The following is a 20,374-nucleotide window of genomic DNA, read 5'->3' as shown; positions in this document are numbered from 1 at the left end:
AAAAGTAATGAAGGGCGTTTGATATGGGTTAAAGCGTCCTAATCCATTCAACGGATTCCGATGATGAAATAATATTCATACAGAGGGATTACCTTCAAAGTTGATTAATACTTGTTGTGCAAAACGTTCATTCGTTTAAAACCAGATGATTTCCAGTTGTCATTAAAACAAAAATACAATCCGGTGCTGTAGAATTGTTACCTAGTATCATAATCATGTATTACACAGTACACACAGTATGCACGTTACAATACAACGTACCTGATGCGATGATGGGTTCAAGGGCACGTTAAGATTTCTTTAGAGAAAATGGATTTGTCCGTCAAGTCGGAGCCACGCCCCCTTGTACTGACGAAGAGTCCATCTGGCATTTAGTGCGAAACACTGAGCGGCTCAGTCTGCCTCGGACGCCGACAGTCAGTGTGTCTGTACTGAATAATACTCTATTGACCAAGGACGGATGACGAAGAAGTATAGCGATAACAATAAAGTGGGGGCGTTAACGGCCACATCATTGAATATAGGACAACCAAAACGAACTAAGATACTTGCTGTGCTCTATAGGCTTTATGATGTAGTTTATCCGTGCACAGCCGAACATACGAAGACTCTGTCATTACATACAGCTGTGTATTTGTGAATTGATATTACTGTCACGTCGACAATATGTCTTTGCATGCTGTGCATGTATCTTAGGAGGAGTCGATCGATCGACCGGTCTGTACTGTTCCACATTGCGGGCGTGCAGAGCCCCTCTGCCGGCGTTCTAGACAGTTCCGAGCCGCCTCACCATGGGAGGGAATTTGGGGTGCCACCGCTCCATCCCCAAAGACCCGATGGATTTCAGTAACAGCAAGCGCAAGTTCAGCGCGGCGTGTAACTTCAGCCACATCAACGTCAACCAGGAGCGGTTGAATATCAACACCGCCACCGAGGAGGAGCTCATGACTCTGCCGGGGGTGAACCGCACGGTAGCGCAGAACATCGTGGAGTACCGCGACTGTATCGGAGGCTACAGGAAGGTGGAGGACTTGGCGCTGGTGAGCGGGGTCGGGGCCGCGAAGCTGGAGTTCATCAAGCTGGAGATCTGCGTCTCGAGTAGGACGAGCTCGTCCCAGCATTCGCCGTCGTCGCTGCGTAAAGACTTGGAACACCTGTCATCCTCCACCGGGATGAACATTAACACCGCTACGCCGGCGCAGCTCATGAGTATCCGTGGCATCACGGAGAAAATAGCCAAGAACATCGTAGACTATCGCGCGGAGAACGGTCCTTTTAAAAGCATTGAAGATTTGGTGAGGGTCAACAACATCAACTCCTCTCTGTTGGACAAAATCCGCTTCCAAGTGTTTGTGGAGCGCTCTAGGACACCGTCCACCAACACCAACGGAGGGTTAACGTACACAACCAAATCTCACCCGAGCCCGACCTCTTTCAGTCTTCGAAGTGATGATCTGGATCTCCCCGCCGGCGGGCCGACACAGATCCTCTCGGTGCGCCCCAATGTGGAGCCCGGGTCGGGGGTGCGAGACGGGAAGGCGGTGGTGCGGGTGGCGACCTGGAACCTCCAGTGCTGCTCGTGTGAAAAGGCCAACAATCCTGGTGTCAAAGAGGTCGTCTGTATGACGCTGCTAGAAAACGAGTGAGTATTATTGTCCTATTACGCGCACATCGCCCTGATAGATATGCCATTCTAGGGGATGTGAAATTGACAATGTATTGTAATGGTGCTCATGAACAAATCTAGACATGTGTGCATGACGGGTGCATTTAGGCCATTGCCTAAAAGTGAAGTGTGTGTGAAGTGTGACAATTGTTTTTGTTTACCTAGTGAAAACCTTTCATGCAGAAAACCTATTACCTATAAGTGTATTACCTCTGCAAACACTAATGCGCTGTATGACTAGACCCTCATGGGTATTGGGCCCATAGTTCTTCCGAGAAACTTTACATGGTCAGATTTCAGGAGAAAATGTGCTCTTGTCCTTAGGCATGGGTTATCGGTAGGACTATAGGGTAGCTATAGCCTATCGTAGAGAGCCTGGATGTTGTCCTGGCTAGGTCTTGTGATCAAGATAAACTAGACCCTGCTTTGTACCAAATGTTTAAAGACCCCTACCCATCTCAGCGGTCGTCACTGACCAGTGATTGAGTGTAAGTGTCCAGTCTTTGTTCCTGGTTCAGTGGATGACCCGGCTCTGTTATCAGAACCCAGCAGAGCCCTGCCTTTGTTTGAACACCGGGACGATTTATTGATCTGAGAAGATGGCACACACACACACACACACACACACACACACATACCCATACCTCTCTCTCTAACACTCACACTCCTATCTCTATCTCTCTCATATACACCCACACACGCATACTGTCTCTCTCTCTCTCTCTCTCTCTCTCTCTCTCTCTCTCTCTCTCTCTCTCTCTCTCTCTCTCTCTCTCTCTCTCTCACACACACACACATATACACTCTCTCTTTCTTATCTCACACAAATGCACACCCACCTATTTGCACCCACACACACTGATATACAAACACACACACACACCGAAAGCGGTGGGTGTGAGTTTCACAGCAGGCGGTGTGCTTTGGCACTTGGTGTAGTTCACTGGGTTTTCTTATGTAACCCCCTGGAGTGATGCAGCAGTCAGGGGATGTGTCTCCCAGCCAAGTGAATGGGGAGACACATTCCTTCCTGGTGTTAAGACCGAAACTGCCAACCGGTAGAAAGGGTGCCTCTGGCATGCATACATCACATGACACCCACTTGTGTCTATCACAAACATGAGCAATGTACTGAAGACATTGAATTCAAATGAAATGAAGCGGTGTTGCCACCACACCCAAGTATCAGACAATGCCACGCCCATTATACACCCTCCCCTATGAAAAAAACCCTAAACGCATGACAACAACAAGGTAAACAAAGCTCTTTCCCAAACCGTTCACACTTGATCATGACCACCTTTGGAACTGCTGCTCCCAAATACTTCCCCACCCTGTTCCCTTCCTTCCCTGACTGATGATGTGTGGCTCTGTAAGTTTAAATCCCATTTGTTACTTCCCCTGATCATCCCTCCTCCTATTTCCTGTGTTCTCTAGAGCCATAGGTGAGAGAGATAGGAGAGAGAGAGAGAGAGAGAGAGAGAGAGAGAGAGAGAGAGAGAGAGAGAGAGAGAGAGAGAGAGAGAGAGAGAGAGAGAGAGAGAGAGAGAGAGAGACAGAGAGAGAGACAGAGAGACAGACAGACAGACAGACAGACAGACAGACAGACAGACAGACAGATTTTGAGTGACAGTGAGGGAGAGAGAGAGAGGGAGGGAGAGAAAGAGAGAGAGATTTTGAGTGACATCTTGACTGACTCACAAGCTCAGGGCTGAGTTTACATTGTGGGCCGGCCCTCCTCGCGCCTCAGAGAACCAGCTAGCTACTAGAGTTCACTGAACTCCTCCACGTCACGTCACGGTCAGCGTCTCTCCCAGCTATTTGTAATCAGTCAGCCAGCCAGCCAGCCCACCCCCCCCCTCAGCTGAGGAGAAGGGAAGGGAAGCACCCCCCCCCCACAACACCCCCCTCACCACCCTGGCCAGTAGCTAGCTGGAGGTTAATACAGTTCACCAGTGAAGTGAAGGGAAGGGAAGGGAAGGGAAGGTGTGGCACTGACACAACCTCAAAAACAAATAGTCCGCTTCTGATGTTGAATCTCTGGATTAATGTCGTGCTCCAGGAATCCGGTCTTTCTGCCGGAGGGAGTTCCTGGAGTGACTCATTTATTTGTTGCTGGAGTGGCTTGGCTTGACTTGGCTGGGTTCAGTGTACTCTCACAGTAGACCCCCCCCCCCCCCGCCACGCTGTTTGTGTACAGTATGTCTGTGAGGATATCTGGTTTTTGGCATATATCTGTCTTCAGCATAGCAACCATATTTTCCCCTCGGGTATCAATAAAGGGACCTGTCTATCTATCTATCACATAGAGGAACATCGTCTCTTGAGTCTGTCTATCAGCAGATGAAAATCGCTGTTGTGTCAGGGAACGGAATTCGAACAGAAATGCTGTAATGTCAGTTTTGCGACATCGGTGGAGTGCCCCGCATTGCAGTATCGATTGTGCAAGTTAGACTGTGCCGCGAGAGAGAGAGTCAACATTTTCTCTTTGAACATTGTCCTGGGCCTTTGTCCACAGACAATGTTGTGCAAACTACTGTGAAAAATGTGATTTGGATCGGATGTGTATAAAGTAAGGCTGTAAAGTCGTTGTTGACAAAAGCAACAACACTGTTGTTAAATGGGGTGGTCTGGGTCAAAACAACAGCAAACTCAGTTAGTAGCTGATGTCCGTCTCTGAAATGCCAGACTCGTTTTAAACCATTGAAGCCTTATTCTTAAACCCTCAAGGTAACCTGGGGTGAGAGCGCGTACGTGCGGATGTGTTTTATGGAGGCATGCGGGTTTGTTTTTCGCTGCCTCTGCATGTCTCTGGTTAACCTTTGACCTCTGTTGTGACAGACCCCTGATGGGGTAAGGCTGTGCTTGTTGCTGAAACCACACAAAGAGGAACATCCTCTCCAGAGAGGCCTGCAGGTTCTTAGAAGAGACTGGGGAGGGAGGGAGGAAGGAGGCAGATACTCTTCACACAGTCTCTACCAAGGCCTAGTTGACATACTGCACTTCGAGATTACACACATTCCAGGGTGTTTCTGTACTCCTGAGTTAATGAGGTGTATCATTAAAGCCCTGATCGGGTTAATGGTAATCGATTGAAACACAGGTCGACAAGATAAAAAGACAATGTATGTTGTGTTGGTTTGAATGGAGATGATCTGATTAAAAAGAAGGAAATCCGTAATCGGCACACTGTAGTTGGTTAGGCATTTTCATAGAATCAATCCCCTAACCTAATCACACCATGTTGACAATACAGTCTGGCAACAACATCCCTTCATAGAATCACTCCTCGTAGAACGATTATAGAAGACGGACTTCGTACTCTGTACTTTTTCCGGCCTCTAGCGTCAACACACTATTTTTACTTTTCTTTATTAGACTGTAACGTTATCAACGATGATGTTGAGCAGAGGTTGGTGGATAGATGATTCACTTCAAATGTTGTAAGTCGCTTTGGATAAAGGTTTCTGCTAAATGACATATGTATGCGTAAATGTTGTTGACGCTAACCCGGACTACATTCACAGCCAGTCAGGCTGCTGTGTGTGTGTGTGTGTGTGTGTGTGTGTGTGTGAGAGAGATAGAGAGAGAGATGTGTATGTGTGTGTGTGCAAGGTAGATCACTGGTGTTGCGGCTCCCTTGCTAACCATATCACTGTCACAACGCTCGTCTCGCACCCTCACTCTCCAGCAATCTGGCTTTCATGACCTCCCAGGGATATGTAAGGTGTGGGTGTGTGTGGGTGTGCGTGGGTGTGTACGACGTGTTCCAGCCAGCTGCAGTGGTTGAGATTATCCGCTCCCCCTCCTAGATTTGGATTACCGGGTGGGCGGGAGGCAGGCAGGCGTGTGTGTGTGTGTGTGTGTGCGTGTGTGTGTGTGGTGGCGTTAGCACTTCCACTCTCCCCGCTAATCCCTGTCAGCGGAGCTGCCTGCAGGAGGGGATAGGAGGTCACACAACCCTCCCAGCTAGAGCTCCTCCACACCAAACATGGCCAGAACACACTGCAGAAACGGCAGACATGATGATGATGATGCTATGCTATAATATGCTAACGCTAGTGTGCACCCACCACGGTGCCTCCAAACGGAAGTCAGGGCGCTGAGGAAGAGGGCAGTGTTTATATTCCAGTCCCTTCGCAGCCCTGTCAGCGTTGTTTGGCGATGCTGCCGCTGCTCTCTGGCTTGTGTGAGGTCTGTGGTAGTGTATTTGCCTAGGATTGATGCTGAGGTCACGAGGGTGTTGGGGGAGGGGGGTTGGGGGGTGGGGGGTGGCGGAGGTCGGAGCTGAGGCAGGGTGTTAGGAGCACAGAGGGGGGAAGGCTCTCATGTGGAAAATTCCATCGGCGCAGCAGTTTGTGGGGGCGGACAGGACAGGGAGAGAGAGAGGCATTACCCAGCAGCCCCTGCCTCTGCCATCGGGTTTGATGCCCTCAAGGCATTGGACACCACCCTGCACAGGCGCTGAATACCCCTAAACCAGCCCTCAAGGCTCAAGGATACCCCCTAAACCAGCCTGTGCAGGCCTGAATACCCCCCTAAACCAGCCCTCAAGGCCCTGGATACCCCCCTAAACCAGCCCTCAAGGCCCTGGATACCCCCCTAAACCGGCCCTGGATACCCCCCCTAAACCAGCCTGCACAGGGCTTGGATACACCCTAAACCAGTCAACAAGAAAACAGTTTGCATTAGTATACTCAGCCCTGAAACCAGCCTGCACAGTCACTGGATACCCAAGGCCCTGGATACCCCCCTAAATCAGCCTACATAGGCCCTGAATACCCCCTTAAACCAGTCAACAAGAAAACAGTTTGCACTAGTATACTCACCCCTGAAACCAGCCTGCCCTGGTACTGTAGTACACCATTGCCTCTGAAAGCAGATTGCCCTCTTATTCTAGAACATTCCAAGGTCACCTTTGCAATCCATCTTACTGTGATGCAACGATCTCAGTGTGCTATGATTGTCTTCCTCATGGTGTGTTGTGGTTCAGGGTAGGTTTCTGTCATGGTAAATCATTGTCAGTATCTGGTTGACAGCCATGTCGCGTTCTCCCATTGTGATGATGAGACATTGAACGATTAGTGCGTGTGTGTGTGTGGTGTCTGTGTTGTCCTCTCTCTCTCTCTCTCTCTCTCTCTCTCTCTCTCTCTCTCTCTCTCTCTCTCTCGCTCTCAAACAGTCAATGTCAATATCTCCCCCCCCTTCCCCCACTACTCTCTCTCATTGTGTGATCACACCTAGCAAGGGAAGAGGGCGGTGTCACAGTGACTCCCGGAGACCCGTTTGTTCTGAAAACAGGATCTGATGGGTGACTCGGGGTGGGGCAGAACTGTAGTGGCAACAACAACCCGAACTGGACGGATAAAGACAATAGAACAGGTACCGTAGGGGCCATAAAATACTTGTTATATAATTCTCTCGGTGACTGTGTGACCCCCGTCTGTATAAGACAGCGAACGCCTCTCCTCCCCTCCCTCCCTCCTCCTCCTTCTATCTCTAGAAAACCCCATGGCTCTCTCCGTCTATTCAGTGGTTGTCCCTGCTCTTATCTCTCTCATCCGCCTCTTTTTTTTATGGCTGAACTGCTCCAGTGAACTGAGGCATAATCACTTGCGGGGCCCAGCCAGGCCCAGCGTTGACATTTGCATATTTTCCGTTTAGCAGATGTGCTGTTCTGCAGTGTGACATCACATTATTATACAGTTCGCCGTTGTCATGGTGGCATAAGCACTTTGGAAGTTTCTGGAACGTACTTGGGACGTGTCCGGAGTGCTGTGTACTTACGCCTGCCAGTTACAATGTCCGCTCCTCCGCTCATGCTGACTGGAATTAAGAGTCGGATCAGCGTCAGAGGCTAATACATATTCATGCTGTCCGTCTGTCCGTCTGTCCGACCCCCGTATGGAAGTCAAGGTCAAAGAGTTTTAAGACAGGGATAGTTTGTGGGTACTTTGGAATTATCTGATGGATGAAAGGTCGGGCCTGATGGTCCGTTTCCTGACACTGTGTGGGCGAGAGAGAGGAGGGATGACATGCAGGATATGTCGAAGGCCTGAATCGAACCAGGGACCTTGCATCATGCACCTCAGTGTGCAAGGCCACTTACGCGCCGCTAGGAGTGTTATTGAGTGTTGATTTGATTGGTTCAGCTCTTTACTGAGTCGACAGCTGAAATCAGTGTGGGCGTTCAACAGCTTGTCAGCGTAAGGCTTAGGAGCAGAGGAAGTGATGTCATGACACTCCGATCACTCTACAGTCACAAGTCAAACCTGGCGTCCCCACCTGACACCCTCATGTGCTGTGTGACGCTGTGTCGCGGCTACGCTGATCAGCCTCAGACTCGCAAGTCATTATCCCACTTCCCACAAGATTAGTCATACAGTTCGGTTGCGTCACAGATGATGGCGGTGGGCGTCACGATAAACCCTGGGAAAACGCGATTACAGAAGCGTAAATGCGGTTTATTGAAAAACCCTTAATAATGACTGCATTTGCAGATAAGATTGGTCATGGTTTTGCAGTGGCAGCATTCCCGTTATGAAACCCGTTATGTACGGGGGGGTTTTCCTTTTAAAAATTACTAGAAGTGGTGAAGGCTTATACAGTGCTATTGGCTTATATCCCTGTGTGTGTGTGTGTGTGTGTGTGTGTGTGTGTGTGTGTCTCTGTGTGTGTAATCCCTGACGTGCCATAGGTCAGAGTGCATTTGACCCCTTCTGTTACAGCTGTAGTTCTGTTACAGCTGTAGTTCTGTTAAAGCTGTAGTTCTGTTTCAATTGCCTTCCCATTACAAAATGAGGTCTGAGTTATCATTTCTATAAAGGGGTCTGAGTAAGTGGAAGAATGAGGGATGTTTGCTCATTTAGTTAATTGCAAGAAGTTCTGGTGGTTCCAAACAAGTGGGAGAGGAGTAGAACTGTGTGTGTGTCTGTGTGTGTCTGTGTGTGTCTGTGTGTCTCTGTGTCTCTGTGTGTCTGTGTGTGTGTGTCTGTGTGTGTCTGTGTGTGTCTGTGTCTCTGTGTGTCTGTGTGTCTCTGTGTGTCTCTGTGTGTCTGTATGTCTCTGTATGTGTCTGTGTCTCTGTGTCTCTGTGTGTCTGTGTGTCTGTGTGTCTGTGTGTCTGTGTGTCTCTGTATGTCTCTGTATGTGTCTGTGTCTCTGTGTCTCTGTGTCTCTGTGTGTCTGTGTGTCTGTGTGTCTGTGTGTCTGTGTGTGTGTCTGTGTGTGTCTGTGTGTGTGCACGCAGAGATGGAGTGAACAGTGCGCATGTTTTTCAATTCATAATTTATTCATTACGTCTGGCATTTTAGTTAAGTAAACAGATCAATTTTCATGAGGTACTAGTCAATGTTTTACCTCTCAGTGTGTCAATATGTGTTGTATCGTCTCATGAGCTCTCGGTCCAAAGTCTGCTTCCCACCCCCCACCATCTTTCTGTGCATGTTTAATGTGTCTAAGTGTTGTTGTTATCAGTCTGGGATTCGGAGTGAGGTTATTTCTTTACTCACAGGCACCAGCACGAAATGATGAGTCATGTTTTTTTGTCGAGTCAGGAACCCAGGAGTCCCAATGTTTTCTCATAACTGTATACAGGCCATGTGCCTCAGTGTTACCAGAGGTCATAACTGTATACAGGCCATGTGCCTCAGTGTTACCAGAGGTCATTAACGCTTGCTACGCGTACCCTGTGTGCTATAATAATATATACGGGTTGAATAACCAAGATTAGCTCTGTGTTGTTTTGACAGTCTCTCTCTCTCTCCCCCTTTCTCTTCTCTTGCTCTCTCTCTCTCTCTCTCTCTCTCTCTCCCCCTTTCTCTTCTCTTGCTCTCTCTCTCTCTCTCTTGCTCACTTCTCTTCCTTTCTCTCTCTCTCTCTCTCTCTCTCTCTCTCTCTCTCTCTCTCTCTCTCTCTCTCTCTCTCTCTCTCTCTCCTTCTCCAGCATCAAGTTATTGGCAGTACAGGACCTGGCTGACCGGGAGGCCCTGGACAAGGTATGGTGTGACCTCCCCAGATGTTCTCCTTAGTTCTAGAATCTAGATGATATGCATGGCTCTGATTGGCTCGGGGAGCATAGCGTTTCCCATGTTCCCAACCGCCAGAGCGTCGCTCCCCGTTAGGAACGCTGGATTGGCAGAGCGACGATCACGTCTGTTCTGATTGGCAGAGCGTCGGTCAAGTCTGTTCTGATTGGCAGAGCGACGATCACGTCTGTTCTGATTGGCAGAGCCCCGGTCAGGTCTGTTCTGATTGGCAGAGCCCCGGTCACGTCTGTTCTGATTGGCAGAGCGCCGGTCAGGTCTGTTCTGATTGGCAGAGCGCCGGTCACGTCTGTTCTGATTGGCAGAGCCCCGGTCAGGTCTGTTCTGATTGGCAGAGCCCCGGTCACGTCTGTTCTGATTGGCAGAGCGCCAGTCAGGTCTGTTCTGATTGGCAGAGCGCCGGTCTCGTCTGTTCTGATTGGCAGAGCGCCTGTCAGGTCTGTTCTGATTGGCAGAGCCGCGGTCAGGTCTGTTCTGATTGGCAGAGCGCCGGTCAGGTCTGTTCTGATTGGCAGAGCGGCAGTCAGGTCTGTTCTGATTGGCAGAGCGGCAGTCAGGTCTGTTCTGATTGGCAGAGCGGCAGTCAGGTCTGTTCTGATTGGCAGAGCGCCAGTCAGGTCTGTTCTGATTGGCAGAGCCCCGGTCACGTCTGTTCTGCTGGTGAAAGCGTTGAAGCCTCTTTGACAGGAAGAGGAAGAGGATTTCTAACCGTCCCTCTTCCTCTTTCCGTTTCTCAGCCACTTAACCTTTTTGCTTTCTGTCTCAGCTACACATTCTCTCTCTCTCTCTCTCTCTCTCTCTCTCTCTCTCTCTCTCTCTCTCTCTCTCTCTCTCTCTCTCTCTCTCTCTCCCTCCCCCCCCCCCCCCCACACTCCAGTGCTTTCACAGCTATAAATAAAACAGTAGTTGCTGTGGAGGGTGTCTTCTTTAAGAGTGTTAGGACACATGCATCTATAGAAGAGGCCACTCAGCCTGCTATGCTGTACATGTTGTATGCTAGCACGCCTCTCCTCCTGTTACCCAACATACATTACATCACAGGAACAGAATGAACAGAATGAGGAACAGTATCCCACTCACGTTCCATGCATTGCAATGAGCCCGTCCTCCGTTTTGTACCTCCGCCAGCCTCCCCTGTGCTGCACCCCATTCATTGTGTAAGAGTGGTCCTCTGTGGCTCAGTTGGCAGAGAATGGTGCTAACAACGCTTAGGTTGTGGGTTGGATTCCCGCTGGGACCATGTATACTGAAATGTATGCGCTCATTGCAATGTACGATGCTTTGGATAAAAGCCTCAGCTAAATGGTATGTGTTATATACTATGCATACAAGCTCTACAGAGGGTTTCTTCATGCTAGACGTTGGCTACGGATTGGCGGACTTTCAGAGTGGAGCAGTGGTGAGGGAGAGCCATGTTTGCTGTTGGACAAGATTGATATTGGATTCTGCGTCTAGCAGCACTGAATGTGACAGGTACTCCTGGAGAGAAGTAGGTCAGCAGACCAATACCGAGGGAGAGGAGAGGAGAGGAGAGGAGAGGACAGGACAGGACAGGACAGGACAGGACAGGACAGGACAGGAGAGGAGAGGACAGGAGAGGAGAGGAGAGGAGAGGAGAGGAGAGGAGAGGAGAGGAGAGGAGAGGACAGGACAGGACAGGAGAGGACAGGACAGGACAGGACAGGACAGGACAGGACAGGACAGGACAGGACAGGACAGGACAGGACAGGACAGGACAGGACAGGAGAGGACAGGAGAGGACAGGAGAGGAGAGGAGAGGAGAGGAGAGGAGAGGAGAGGAGAGGAGAGGAGAGGAGAGGAGAGGAGAGGAGAGGAGAGGAGAGGAGAGGAGAGGAGAGGAGAGGAGAGGAGAGGAGAGGAGAGGAGAGGACAGGACAGGACAGGAGAGGACAGGAGAGGACGGGAGAGGAGAGGAGAGGAGAGGAGGGGAGAGGAGAGGAGAGGAGAGGAGAGGAGAGGAGAGGAGAGGAGAGGAGAGGAGAGGAGAGGAGAGGAGAGGAGAGGAGAGGAGAGGAGAGGAGAGGAGAGGAGAGGAGAGGACAGGAGAGGACAGGAGAGGAGAGGAGAGGAGGGGAGAGGAGGGGAGAGGACAGGAGAGGAGAGGAGAGGACAGGACAGGACAGGAGAGGAGAGGAGAGGAGAGGACAGGAGAGGAGAGGACAGGAGAGGACAGGAGAGGACAGGAGAGGACAGGAGAGGACAGGACAGGACAGGAGAGGACAGGAGAGGAGAGGACAGGACAGGACAGGACAGGACAGGACAGGAGAGGAGAGGAGAGGAGAGGACAGGACAGGAGAGGAGAGGAGAGGAGAGGACAGGAGAGGACAGGACAGGAGAGGAGAGGACAGGACAGGAGAGGACAGGACAGGACAGGAGAGGAGAGGAGAGGAGAGGACAGGACAGGACAGGACAGGAGAGGAGAGGACAGGAGATGGAGCTACTTTCTAAAAGAAGATGACCCACATCAGAAGGATCCTGTGAGCTCCTGCCCTCCCACTCATCCCTCTCTCTCTCTCTCTTTTAATCCTCCACGCATATTTCCTACTCCCTCCATCCTCTCCCTCTTGTCTCTGCAGTGCAGGCTGTCAGTGAGTCATAAAGTGTGAATGGTTCTGATTTCACACTGTGTCCATAACCAGAGGCTAGGTCCTTGTGTTCTCTTCTGCTATGCAGTCCTGGGAATCCATGCAGCGGGAGCATCTTGCACAGTTTCACCTCAGAGAATGCCCTTTTCTGGCGACCAGACACACAATGGCATCCCGGTGTGTCTTGACTGAGGTCGGCTCAGCTTCCCACACAGTTTCTTCTTGGAGGTTGGCTTTCCCTGGTGAAACAAGACACGTAATGGCCTCCTGATGTTTACGGCAGTCTCCACCTGTGTGGGCTTAAGTGGCAGAGGGGAGAGCTTTCACACCGCCTGATCTTCTTACGAGGCAGGATATCCCAGGGTGCAGCTGGCCTCTGCCTCTGCATTCTACACGGATGCTCTCCGCAACTCCCCGAAGGAATTTTTTACAACTCCCCAATGGAATTCCTCAACCTTTTTTGAAAACTTGTTTAGTCTCTTGACTGCAGGTTTCCCAGTTTTAGGACAATTTAATTCATTTTCAAAATTATTTTTTTAAATGTTTGTTTATATTAAGTTATTGGCACACACTGGTTTGAGTACATTCCAATCGCATTAAAAAGCACTATGTTTAAGGCCTGGTGCAGCAATGTATCGTTGCTACCCTACTTTGTTTACATGAGTAATCTCCCCCAAAACTCTCAACAGATCTTGGTGGGTCACATCTGACGATGAGGCACCACATCACACTAAGTATATACCAACTGTTGGAAGTCGACAATTTTAGTAACGACTGACATTCCTCCGTGCTTAGTCACTCATGGCATGGTCTGTTTGGTCTCCTAGTAACCCTCTGTGGTTTGTGGTGAAATTTCTCAGCAGTGATTTAATTCGTTTGTTTAGGTTCCCCCCTTCGGTTGTTTACAAGATATTCCTAATACGAAGATTTTACGAACCACTTATTAGCCTTTAACAGGGCTCAACAGGAGTGACCTGGGGTGACCCTTGACCCTAGCACTGGAGCCTGCGCGTCTAGGCTGTCGCTAGCTTGCCGTTGTCTTGCCACGGTAGCAGTGTAGCATGGCTAATTGCGGAGACAGGCCAGCATCCAGCCTAGCGAACCTCTGATGCAGGCAACCCACACAGTTCTAGTCTACACCCTGACACACCAACACAATGTCTCTCTCTTGTTTATCTTCCTCTTTCAAACACACACACACACACACACACGTTCCCTTTTTATTATTTTAAATGATAGGGAAGACGTGAATATATTGTGGTGGAGTGCATAACTACCATGACAAGGCTTTCCTTCCATAACAGTGAGTAGCTAACAGAAAAGGGCCTTTCCCCACGTACTCACTTCTTCTAAGTGTGTGTGTGTGTGTGTGTGTGTGTGTGTGTGTGTGTGTGTGAGAGAGACTGTGGCTAGCAAAAGGACGGATCACTTATGCTTTGATCCATACTAGGAAGGGGACCAAGCTTCTAACAGCTACAGGTCTCCATCAGGAGCAGCATATCTGTCAGAAACTACAGGCTCCGGAAAATTCCTTGGAATGGAAAAACATGACTGTTATGCTTTGAATCCCAACAATTTTGCTTTCTCTCTCTCTCTCTCTCTCTCTCTCTCTCTCTCTCTCTCTCTCTCTCTCTCATACACACACACACACACACACACACACACACACACACACTCTCTGTGAAATGGCATGTTGTGCGGTCATGTTTCAAATGTCGCCTATATATATGTATATAGCCTGAGAGAGAGGAACTAGTCTGGAGAATATGGTGACTGTCTGCTTTTGTTTGGCTGTAACCTGGGGAAGTGAAAATAGTGACACACACACACACACACACTTCTGATATTCCCAATGAGTGCATCGATAGCTGGGAACAAAGCATTTTTTTTTTTTTTACGGCACTCCCTCAGGCTACTGCACTTCCGGGGGTCTCCATGGCGACCAGGTAGAGTGTTTGATAGACCCCCCTCATCTCCGGTATTGATTAACGCTGATTGCATTAATTAGATAATTAAACCCCGGGCAGTGAAAAAAACAAGTCTGTGCGTTCAGTTTTAATAAATGTACTCAAGTGTTCTCGTATAATAGCGCAAGACATCTGTGCCAGGCAGGTCTTATTGTAAGAGACCAGCTCCGTGCCAGCCGCTTCCTCTCGGCCAGGGCACCAGGCCAAGGCCTTGGTCATCACAGATGAATTATGGGTGTGTTTGTGTTGCGCGGGAACGATGCCCGCAAGCGATCCATCCTCATATCTCCATCCGGAATCCGGATGGGTCATTGATGAAAGCAAAAGCCTTTCAAGCTTATTTGGTTTTCTAACGGCGGCTATTTTTGTTTTAAATGTTATTCTTTTTGTTTTAAATGTTGTTATTGTCATTTATTCTGCACTTGACATAATGCTTTAGTGCAGTGGTTCTCAAACCTCTCCTCGGGGACCACCAGCCGTTCCACATATTTTATCTGTTCCACCACCAGCACACCTGATTCAACTAATCAAGTATAAAGCAATTATGATTTGTACTTGATTAGTTGAATCAGGTGTGCTGGTGGTGGAACAGATCAAATGCTTTAGTGCAGTCGGGAAGGGAGGTCTGAGTGCGCGTGCGTGCGTGCGTGTGTGTGTGTGTGTGTCTTGTGTAGTAGGCCCGTCCGAGGCTGACACACAGCAGGACAGGGAGCTGACCGGATTATCAGCCTGATATGACAGCTCTGCTGGTGGTTAATTGGTGTCAATGTCAGCTTGGCTCTCCCTCGGTGGGAGTCGGAGTGGGCGGGTGGGGCGGGAAGGCTGTTGGATGGAGGGAAGGGGGAGTAGGAGGGCTCCAAGGAAGGGTCTTCTGCCTCTCCTGGTGTCCCACAGATGAGCTCTCCCTCTGGGGTTAATTATAGAGCTAGCAGCAGGTCGCTGGGTGGAGGAATGTGAGGCAGCAGCTTGCCAAGTTCCCCTTCCTCTCTTCCCCTCCGTTCCTCAGCCTCTCTCGTTCCTCCACTCCACCGCTCCTCACTGGCCGTCATGTCCTCTGGCGTGATGCAGCACGACGTGTCTGACCTCCAACACACTTGGCCACTTCTTTTTTCTTCTGAGTGTATTTCCTGTATTAGATAGTATCCTCTGAAGATAGAAGAAATAGTTCCGTTTGAGAGCTCTTTCAGTTGTTCTTATGAATTATTAAGGCGTAGTAGAGCAGACATAAACAGACATCTGGACTTGACTTCTAATCAGCCCTTCATGTCTCAGAATAGCTGCTGAAGATATTTTAAAAAGAAATGGTATTGGGTAAATAGGTCCAAATTATAAATAACATATAACTAACATATTTTTTAAAAACATGGCATTTCTGCTTTTTATTGGGATTGAGACAGTCGAGATGGGTGAGAGAGAGGAGGGATGACATGCAGGAAATGTCGAGGGTCAGAATCGAACCGGGGACCTTGCGATGATGCCACTAAGCACCACTAAGCACCCTGGTATACTATATAACTTGGTGTTCCTGACACTCAACAGTGTGTGTTGACAGCTTGGTGATGTGTACGTGTCCTGTCCTGTCCTGTCCTGTCACGTACTGTGATCTAATACGTCCTCCGTCCTTTCTTGTATTATTGCAGTTCTGTGTGGAGCTGAACCTCGGCACGTTGGCCAGCGTACGCAAGTGGAGAGGACCGCGGGGCGTGTGGAGGTGTGCTGTGTCTGAAACGTCCACTGGCCACTCGGAAAAGGTGGGTTTTGTCCAATGTCCTCACAGCCCCGAAATGTCTGACAGAACCCCGCCCCCCCACTTCTCTTTCTCTTGTGCACACACTCCTCACCCGCACGTGTAGTAGCTGTGGAAATCACACATTGGACATTCCTTTGCAAATAGTTCAATACACATTGAAAACCAGGCCAGACGCCCAAAATCCCTCTACACACACACACACACACACACACACACACACACGCATGCACACACAGACACAGACCTCTCGCATCATCTCACACCCCATCTGACACAAACCACCCGTCGGAGTGTTACAGTTCAGAAGTAAACACAGCCGTTACCTCTGAAACACGTACACACACCTCTCTCTCCCCTCTCAAACACAACCTTCCACTAATGCTCTCTCATCCGTCCTTGGCAGAGGTAGGACAGCACACCTCCCTTCCAAGGCCTCCTTAGGGGTCATAAGGTCACGTGTGAATAAAGCTTGTTTTGGTTATACAGTAAAACAGTCTGACAGGCCTCTCTGTTCCCGGTGGTGTCCACCCCACCATGTGAAGGATTGCTCTGAGGAGCCAGATAGCAGTGTTCTGTTTACTCACGGCGGAAGCCGAGCTTGAGATGGACCCTCGATATGAACTTGAGCTTAGCCTGTGTCTCTCCACGGCCACGTTTTCTGTCACGAAAGATGGAAGGGACAGATAATGGAGGGGGTGGGGGTGGCGTCGTAAAACCTCCCCCCTGCCTCCACACAGCAACTGTCAGACTGCAGTTCTTCTGGGGTTGTATTGTTCGGGTGTTCTGCTGGAATGGCCCTATAATTCTTCCCTGCTACGCCCCCGTTCACCGGAGAACAGGATCAGTGTGTATGATTCGATTAGTTTTATAATGGCTTCGAGGGGTGTGTGTGTGTGTGTGTGTGTGTGTGTGTGTGTGTGTTGGTACTCTCCACTCCACGTGATGCTCTGCTGAATCGAGGTTACTTCAGGTGGTAGATTAACAACCAGAAGCGCTTTTGTGTGGCCACTGCGACATGAGAAAACTGTGTGTGTGCGCGTGTGTGTGCACGTGTGCGTGTGTGTGTGCGTGTGTGTGTGTGTGCATGCGGTGCAAAGAAAAAAAGCTAATTTGAATGAGCAGCAGGAAGTGTATCATGGAGAGTGGTGTATCATATCTGCAGTGTCCTTGTTGCGATGCCCTTTTCTTATCTATGACTCCTCTCTGTATCAATCTGGGCCATCAAGCACCAGAGCTGCAGTACTGCTGACCAACATACCCCAGCATGTGACCCCCCCCCCCCCCCCCCTCTCTCTCTCTCTCTCTCTCTTGCCAAGAGGGGCACCCACAGCTCAGGGAGGGTCATGCAGTACATCCCGTCCCCTACCACCCACCACCCCCCTTAGTGAGAAAGAGGACTCATTCATGCTGTTACCAAGAGAATAGCTAACAATACACCAGCCGTGAATCGTGTCTTAATCTAAGGAAATGCAAATAGGCCAGTTATCCCCAGGCTCTCGTCTATATAAAGCGGCCCCTCCTGTCCTTGAGAAGGAGGTTCATGTAGGTTTGGAGTTTGTCGGGAGTCAATCGTGTTCGCGGTGTACCCATGGTCAAGCCTCTCCAGCTTCTTTGCCCATATTCTGGGATTTTTCAAAGTGACATTTTCTTGTATGTAGGGCGGTTGACATTTGGGATATGCTTAGAGTGTGTGATGAACCTTTGATTGATGTGATCCCTCCTGGAAGTCTGACCCTTGACCTTTCTGACCTTTTTGTTTTGTTTTGTCTTCCTTCAGGGAGTCAGTTATTCCGGGTTCCTGTGGGACTGCTCCTCCGGGATCGACCTCAAAGACTCTGCCGTCCTGGACGGTCCGGTTGTCAACGGCAACGGGAAGCACGGCCACCCCCACCCCCGGCCCTACCTGGCTCACTTTTATGTACGTTTGATAACGCCACGTCCATAGGATGAGAATATGTATGTCTACTTAACACAACGTGTGAATGTATAATGCGCTAATCAAAGCAATGATTGTATCCTTGATTTGAATTCTGATTCTCACTCAACACTCTCCCATGTTACAATGTTATATTAAATGAGATTAGATTAGATTCTTTATTGTCATTGTACAGAGTACAAGTACTGAGACAACAAAATGCAGTTTGGCATCTAACCAGATAGCGGGACGTACAGTATATCATCATCATGTCTTTTGCACTAACAGGCCTCTTGGTATCTTTAACTAGATCGGAGCGTCAGAGCTGACGATCGTAAACGTCCACCTGAGAGCCTCAGCCACGCCTTCGGAGTCGACCAATGGGAAGAGCCACAGCTCAGACGACGCCAAGACGCAGCGCCTCGCCGCCAGCATGCAGGACACCCTGAAAGGTCAGCCTGCTGCCGGGTTATAGACCCCCCCGGGTTACAGACCCCCCTGGGTTATAGACCCCCCCGGGTTACAGACCTATGTAGTCACTTTACCATCCACAGATCCGGGGAGGGGATAAACCAGAGATTTACTCTAGGGGGCAATCAAAGGCTCTACTCCCATTTTAGCTGTAGCTTAACGATGTTGCTAAGGTCGTCCTCTGTCTCTTTCTGGGTGCGCAGGTGAGAGGGACCTGGTGGTGCTGGGGGACTTTGGCATGCCCCCCCACAGCTCAGAGCTTGACCTCCTGAGGAAGGAGAAGCTGAGCGCCCTGGTGCCCACCACCCAGTTCACCAACATCAGCACCCGGGCTCCGCAGGGCTCCCACTGCCTGGATAACATCTGGGTCAGCCGCTCCCTCAAGAAGATCTACGCAGGTTGGTGTGTGTGTGTGTGTGTGTGTGTGTGTGTGTCTGTTTGTCTGTTTGTCTGTTTGTGTCTATGTGTGTGTGTGTGTGTGTGTGTGTGTGTGTGTGTGTGTGTGTGTGTGTGTGTGTGTGTGTGTGTGTGTGTGTGTGTGTGTGTGTGTCTTTGTGTCTGTGTATGTCTGTGTTTGTGTGTGTCTGTATGTCTGTCAGTGTCAGGATGTGTGGTTGGTTGTACCGGTTGTATAACCACTACCATAACAAACATCAATCAAACAGTTGGCTCCATTTGGATGTGAAGCACATTTACAGCATGTGTCTGTCAGTGTCGTGAGCGTGGCATCCAGGCCTGGCAGTAGCACCCGCTAAACTGTGATTTCCTGTCTCTGCTGCCCCCTGCAGGTCAATGCACAGTGGTGCGGGAGGGCCTGACTAACCCCTGGATCCCGGACAACTGGTCATGGGGTGGAGTGGCGTCAGACCACTGTCCAGTGGTGGCTGAGTTTTTCGTGGACTTGGCCCCGAAGGAGCCGACCCGGAACGGAGTGGCCGTGGTGGAGAGAGGCGAGAAACCCAAACACGAACGGTGACGACCCCCCCCCCCCTTCCCCTCCCTCCCCCCGTGCCCCCTCCCGGGTCACCATAGAGACAAACGACCGTGACCGTGTCAAGGAGATAAGGCGGTGACAATGTCAGAATGACTTGGCCCTGGTTCCTGCTTTGGCTTGGTTTGCTTTGCAGTGGAGCAACGGGTTACTTGACGAATGTGAGAAGCACCGAGATTGCCTTTTTAGTTTCGTTTTATCAATGTATATTAGAGACCTGCATAGAGCCATGACGTTGTTTCGACTAAATTAAAAAGAGATATATTCTGTTTGTGTCATAGAACTATGATGAGTGTGTGCCAAACATTTTTTTTAAAAATGTATATGAAATAAAATGAAATGGATAGACTTTCACTCTGTGTTTGTGTCGTGTCTTCCATATGTGATTCAGGCAGACAACAGTGTGATGGAGGAGAATATGACAGCAATTGCTCTTATTCTTTACACATCATACAGTACATATCATAACTGTACATACCATATTGATATTCATCTCATGTATATTGACTTTTATATTCATTTATTTATACTCACTGTATACCTATACTGTAATACCTTGCACTGTACATTATCATGTATTTTGCACTATTCCACTATTTGCACTATATCTGGTTAGATACTGTAGTGGAAAGTTCCTACTTGTGTTTATCAGAAACTGCGATTTCCCAAGTGAATCAACATTCTTTTTATCTCTGCTTTCATAAAAGCCTGGTGTATGAACATCCAAGGGTCAGGTCAGCATGACCTGGTGGAGTCACTATGACCGCGTTTGTAAATTAGCTCTGAGAGCGCCGGAGCGTCCACGTGACTGCCTCTTGTCCAGTCAAATTACTTGGTCCCTTTATGACGTTGAACCCATTGTGCGCTCCGGCGAATTTACAAACGCAGGCTATGTCTCTATATAACACTCTGCAATTGTGAATATCATCAGATCATTTTACAGACCATCTAGGCTTTGCAAAC

The 20,374-nt window shown here is 49.4% G+C and overlaps 1 protein-coding gene across 1 annotated transcript; it reads left to right on the top strand.

The window, feature by feature from the left end:
- The first annotated feature begins 416 nt into the window (after window positions 1–416).
- eepd1 (endonuclease/exonuclease/phosphatase family domain containing 1) lies at window positions 417–19,759 on the top strand. Its single transcript, XM_080532990.1, has 7 exons — window positions 417–1,642; window positions 9,612–9,663; window positions 15,925–16,035; window positions 17,812–17,952; window positions 18,260–18,401; window positions 18,624–18,818; window positions 19,209–19,759. Exons 1-7 carry the CDS (start codon window positions 792–794, stop codon window positions 19,394–19,396), a joined length of 1,680 nt encoding a protein of 559 aa, XP_080389116.1. The 5' UTR covers window positions 417–791; the 3' UTR covers window positions 19,397–19,759.
- The last annotated feature ends 615 nt before the right edge of the window (window positions 19,760–20,374 follow it).

This window comes from Nansenia antarctica, assembly GCF_963989245.1.
Source record: "Nansenia antarctica genome assembly, chromosome: 5".
Classification (NCBI taxonomy): domain Eukaryota; kingdom Metazoa; phylum Chordata; class Actinopteri; order Argentiniformes; family Microstomatidae; genus Nansenia; species Nansenia antarctica.
The sequence above is the reverse complement of the archived record's forward strand: the minus strand, read 5'-3'. Positions and strand labels throughout refer to the sequence as shown.